The sequence below is a fragment of the Zophobas morio genome, unplaced genomic scaffold (genome assembly GCF_036711695.1).
Source record: "Zophobas morio isolate AGI-343-1 ecotype UQ-CSIRO unplaced genomic scaffold, CSIRO_AGI_Zmor_V1 ptg000575l, whole genome shotgun sequence".
Lineage (NCBI taxonomy): Eukaryota > Metazoa > Arthropoda > Insecta > Coleoptera > Tenebrionidae > Zophobas > Zophobas morio.
The window spans coordinates 73,643-79,642 of NW_026972678.1; the positions used below are offsets into that span (position 1 = coordinate 73,643).

The 6,000-nt window shown below is 33.8% G+C and overlaps 1 protein-coding gene across 1 annotated transcript; it reads right to left on the minus strand.

Annotated features, from left to right (window-relative positions):
* Positions 1-4,975: 4,975 nt before the first annotated feature.
* LOC135121384 (ras-like GTP-binding protein Rho1) lies at positions 4,976-6,000 on the minus strand. Its single transcript, XM_064045699.1, has 6 exons — positions 5,915-6,000; positions 5,721-5,835; positions 5,545-5,652; positions 5,384-5,494; positions 5,210-5,329; positions 4,976-5,121 (listed from the first exon to the last, which is right to left on the minus strand). The coding sequence occupies exons 2-6, from the start codon at positions 5,823-5,825 to the stop codon at positions 5,008-5,010; spliced, it is 558 nt and encodes a 185-aa protein (XP_063901769.1). The 5' UTR covers positions 5,826-5,835; positions 5,915-6,000; the 3' UTR covers positions 4,976-5,007.

The window sequence follows — 6,000 nt, forward strand, 5'->3', positions numbered from 1 at the left end:
AGCGGTTATCCTCAAGGGGCCGAGGTGACGCAAACTTCCTCTTTTGCTGTTTTCTGAGTTAAAGAACTTCAACTTCTGCCAGCAGATGTAATTTAATTATGATGTCATAGTGGTAGAGATCTTTTAGTATATTAAATAATTGTGCTTTTAAAGTTAGCTACTGGATTAAGAAAGAAAAACGGGCTTATTAGGCTTCAAAGGGTTGACATTGTGTTTTTCGTCTAGAAGATTCTTTGAAATAATCTAAATGGTAAATTTACTTAATAAAGGGGAATGACGGCTTCTGGGGTGCCTATTTCAAAACTATAGGTAGGGTGAGAGAAAAGCTCAGATAAAATTGTCTGTTTAACTTCGAGACGGATTTTTTATATAACTGCTGTCTAATACATCCGCAGTACCTTGCTTGGAATGTGTGTTGAGTCGCTTGACCAAAATAAGTAACCCCTTAATCTTCGGCGTGCTTGTTCAGAATTTCTTCTTTAGCATTTCCCTTCCTGCTATTTTTGCAGTTCAGACTGCCACAAGAATTACGAAGTTTTGACTGCTCATAACGAGGTCCATTTGTTAGTGGCTAGAGGCTTTCCTGAAAATTTATATGCAGAGACAATCGCTATATCGTCTTGACCATAAAGTTTTATTTTTAACTGCAATTGCCTCTGGGGAAGTTAACTGATTAAATGAAGTCTCTGAATGGGCAAGGCGTCATCTAACTTTATACTGCTACGCCTCCTTTTTGAAAGTCAATTCTGCCTTTACGAGATACTAGGTAGTTGGGCATTTAAAAGATTTTTGTGCTTTAGGTGTGTTTCTCTCACAAGAACTGTATAGATTTCTTTTCTTATAAGAATTCTCCCAAACCCTCTCTTTTGCATCGATTGTCATCGGCGTTTTAGAATAGAATACTAAAGCACTTCAATGCGATTTTTTCTAGACAATCTTAATACTTTGAGAAGCTTATAAAACAATGAGTGTAATGAAAAGTGTAATTCTTAAATTTAATTGGTTACTCGAAACTTTTTATTCAGTGCAAACCCTCTCTTTCGTTGAGGAGATAGCCGTAGATTTTTAAAAGGCGCTTTTTAGTTCAGGTACAGTAGTGGTGGGTGTAAGTTGCATTTTTCTTAATTATGCTTTTTTCGATAAATATATACACCCTCTCCTCCCCTAGATTGTAGTGTGGTTGCTCTAACAATTAGCACATTTTAGGGATACCTCCGGTGTTTTTGTGTAGCATATTGTTTCGTAATTCTCACCACCTTTGAAGCACTTGTGGGCTAAGGTACAGTAATTTGAGTTAGGCCGAACAACTGACAGCGACGACATCGACTAATCCTTGAGCTGTTCTTAGGCTTTCACCAGAGATTGTGAGATGACAAACAGAAGTAACTTTACAAATTGATACTTCTGTTTTTGGTAGATGCACAAAAACAAATGAAGAGGTTTCTCTTTGTCTTTAAAGCTTGTCATTCAAGTGATTTTTAACGGGTGACATCGCTGTGACCGTAGACCCTCTTTGATCCCTTCGCAGTTCAATTCTGGACATATATCCCTGGGATCTACATTAAGTGCTTGCTATTCAGGTAGCTAATAGGTAGTAAACTTCATAATTTTTTCAAGTAGAAACTTTGTGGCTTTCCGAAACGCATCAGAACTTATCGGGTATTCCTTGAGGTGAAGTTAATATCGTTACTGTTTAATAAAAGGGAAACTACTTCCGGCCGTTTATGCTTTTCACGCACAATTTGGGAGGATTGTTTATTTTGGGGGGTGTGCAACCAGTATTGTGGTTGGTGGTCACTTTAATACTAATTTTAGAAGTGTTAACACTACTCTTACTGCTCTTAGTAATAAGGGTATAACTGTTAATATTATTACCACGGTCCTCACCACTATTGTTAATAGTATTATACTTATTACTACGGTTGCTGCTACTATATATGTAATTGCAGTCACAGTTTTATAATTTATTACAGTTAGTAGTGATATTATTCTTATGATCAATGATAATAGCAACTTAGCCTACATCTACGGGCGTGAGCGCTGAAAACTTATTAGAATGTGGATTTTTCAAGCAGTAAAGAATTGCCCTTTCGCCTTCTTTGGAAGCATTAAAACAGGAGTTGTTTACTTTACTTGTAAGTTCGGAAATCTTGTTTGCAAAATCTCTAATTATGTTTTTAGTTCTCCCATGGTACTAACAACTTGGCCACCAACTTGTGAGGGTTGAGAGGGGGAGGAGGGGCAGTGTGTTTTCATAGGTATATATAGCAGTAATATCGGGGCTTCTTCGTTTTGGGTGAGGGCTCCTAGTCGGGGAGGTCTTGTCTGGCAATGGTGCTAGCCGATGTCTCCAGGTGGCCTCGGGTGTCTCTAAAACTGTCTCTCCCGGTTGTGGTTTTTAGTGGTTTCCCCCGGACCGAATGGCGGGTGTCCGGGCCCGATATTTCCCGGTTTTTCAGTCCTTCGGATCAGCATTATAGCTCTATAAAAAGCGTACACTGGTGAGCACTCGCGCTCCAACCCCTGCAGAAGAAGGGAATTCAGATGAAGCGGCTTAAGGCCCCAAGAAGATTAGCCGTAGTATGCCAGTACTAAACAATATGTATGTGTATATAAAGAAATATATATATAAAGTTAGGACGTATAATAAACAGTCGACAATTGCACATCTCCAAACCAGCAAAACAAGCTCTTGCGACTATTGCCCGACGAACTTTATTTCGTGCGAAACGATACGTTACATGATGAACTGGGATCCGAACGACTTGAAATCTTTTTCCGAGATTCAAATTGCATCCAAACCACCAGTGTATTCAAGAACTTCGTATGAACCTGGGAAGGCTCACGCTGTCGTAGGCTCCGCGATCCCCGTTAAGCGACATAATTACAGTTTTGTTAACCTGAGATTAAGTCTGCGCACGGGATTACCGAGCGTCTGCACAGTTCGTTATAAAAAAAAGTATATTTACCGTTAAGTTGTTGTATTCCTTCTTCTTTCTTGGCCACTCTCGGTTGGGGAGTTAGTGTTGAGAGTCGGACTGCGCTAATTAATTGTTGAACCAATTTGTTCATGTCTTAATTAATATTTAAAACTCTTCTTATTTAATGTTATAATGTTTTAATATCGTTTACTTTGGTGGGGGAACGTTTAACTCATTGTAGTAAATTTTTCAAGGCATCTCGGTGTCTCGAGTATTGAAGCATTTTGTCAGTCAACCGATTTTTGCTGCGAAATTTAAAGCTAGCTTGGATGCCCAAAAGGTGGACTTATAGTGTTATTTACAAGTTGTATATAATATATCGAGAGGGGTTAGTGATTAGAAATGATTTTTGCATTTCAGATAGTTATAAGACCCTTTGCTAATTTAGATGCTACCATTCGACCATTAATTCTGATAATTTTGTTTTATGAAAGCACAACTAAAATTTATTGTTCCCATTGAGCTCAGGATTCGGACACAATTTTAGATTTACGCGGTGCTTTATTTTATGATAAAGTTAGGGATGTTGTTGTATAAAACTAAGGAGGTTTAGTAAAGTTAGATAATGAATACTCTTGAAGATAATAATAATTTACATAACACCGACTGCGGAATGTGTTAATATGGTAGTAGACTAACCTCAGTTAATAAAAAGATGAAATAGTGCCATATCTATTGAACAAAAAAAAAAAAGGAAATCAATGGAATTCAAAAATATTTGGCCGGTTATAAGGCTAGTTTCGAGCATAACTTTTTTAATGGGTAACTTTTTTTTTAAAGTTTTTAGGTGACTTAATTTTCATAGGGTTAATGTAACTAACTGCATTTTACTATGGTAAGCGGTTTAAAATTTCATACTTATTTAGTCACAGGTCTTTTTCTTCTACGCAAAAGAAAGTTCTTTTATAGTAAAAGCAAGTGCTAATTGTAGCAGAATCGTAATTAGTTTATATATGTGCATCTGACTTTCATCCCAGCTTGTTTAAAAAAGATTTTACTTTTCATAATCAATAATTTTAATCTACTCTAAAAAGTAAGTAAATATTAAAAGATTAATCAAATCTACAAGTACCCACTTTTTTAAATATCTATTATATATAAATCCGTATAGTCTTTCAGTTCAATATAAAAACTACTAAAGACTTTACGTTTGGGTGTTGATTCGTTATATCAACTTTAAGCAAATTCAAATAAGAAAAATTATCGCTCAATTCGAAAAACCAACTAAAAAACAAATAACTTTTTTAGTAAAGTTTTGTATATATACCATAACAAAGCGGAATTACTATAAAATTTTATAAAAATTTCTGTTCAAAACTAATTTGTTAATTAATTTTAATTTGAAAAATATAAACACTTTAAATTTACAATAAAATTTTTATAACAATATGTACTATACATAATAACTAAATTTCTAAAAATGAAAACACTTTACATTAAAAAGCTACATAATTCCAATAAAATTAATAATAAACTTATCTAAAACCGCGAACTCTTTTACTATTGAAAAAAGCTTATCGAAAAATATATGGAATCTCACGCCACTCGAATGGCAAGAAAAAAAAAATTAAAAATGCTCCCAACTATTTTTTTCGAAAAAAGAAACAATCAATTAATATATATAAAAAAGATAAAATATAATAATTTCAGCTAAGTAAAAAATCATTTTTTCACTTCATAACAATAATTAGCGGGATCAATTATCTATGGAAATTATTTGTAAATGTAAATACTCTTCTCTCTCAGTATTATATAGAATCTAAGCAAAATTGAAATAAATCTTAAGCTTGCAATTATTTTGGGACTGTAAAATGTTTCAATTTTAATTCAAGTTAACTTAACAAAAACAAAAGGTCTTACAATTTGCAAGGTAAGAAAAAAAACATATAAGATCTCAACTTTATAAAATTCATAAACAAAAAAAAAAATTGCTGAATGGCAAAAAAAAAAATATATAATTTCTAAAAGAGTTTTTTTTTATTGACTAAGCAAAGCGAAACTGAAGAGGTGAAGTGAGCCTCAAAAGTTACAAAAGAGTACAAAAAGATTTCTGAACGGGTTTGCTACAAGCACGAATAGCAGTTTCAAAAACTAAGTTTACATTTTCATTATTTTTTGCGGAGCACTCAACATAAGCGACCTGTAAATTTTATTTTTAAAAAATTAAAATGTTAAAAAAATAAAAATTATTTTATTTATTACTATCAGCCAAATAAGTAAAATTATACATTCAACTTGTCAGCAAGTTGTTGTCCTTCTTCTCTAGAAATGCATCCCTTCTCAGAATCCCGCAGATCAACTTTCAAAGCGCACAAGACAATGGGCTCGTTAGGGCAGTAGTGCTTAACCTTAAAAAAGAAATTTTCTGAACGTAATCAAAACAAATTAAAAATAATTTTTGCCTCAGCAATCCATTTAGGTTCAATGTTTTCTAAAGAGTCTCTCATATCAACGGCAAAGCATACTACAATGCAGTCTGTCTCACAGTAGGATAATGGACGCAAGCGATCATACTTTCTATAAAGTTAAAAAACTTCAAAAAATAGTAAATAATTTAGTTAACTTCTTCTTGTCCTGCTGTATCCCATAATGCTAGCTCGTAATCTTTGCCGTCACAAGAAACTTCACTGACATGATTTTCAAAAACGGTAGGGACATATTCTTCGGGAAACTTGTATTTTTTTTCAATGTTAGTTTTAATTAATATACGCACAATTTAATAAAGTATTTTTTTCCCACCTTTTTTTGAACATAAACAGTCAAAAGACAAGTTTTCCCACAAGCGCCATCGCCCACAACCACAACCTTAAGATGGGTTTTCTTTCTACCTTTTTTATCCGACATACTTTCTAAACTTTACAAAAGTAGAAGTAAAAAGCTAACTCAAAGTTTTTCTACATTAATAAAAAATAATTTATAATAAGAAAGGATACTCCCAAGTTGCAAGAAGTAAACAAAACGCTAGGGTTCAAAGGAGCGACAGTGACTGAGTCGTAAAAATAGCTGCAAGAAGTACCGC

Excerpts from the sequence above, each read along its gene's own strand:
- LOC135121384 (XM_064045699.1), bottom strand. The coding sequence starts at position 5,825 with ATGTCGGATAAAAAAGGTAGAAAGAAAACCCATCTTAAGGTTGTGGTT. Across the intron at positions 5,495-5,544 it reads ATACAGCAGGACAAGAAGAA|TATGATCGCTTGCGTCCATT; the intron begins GTTAACTAAATT and ends CTTTATAGAAAG. Across the intron at positions 5,330-5,383 it reads AACCTAAATGGATTGCTGAG|GTTAAGCACTACTGCCCTAA; the intron begins GCAAAAATTATT and ends TTCTTTTTTAAG.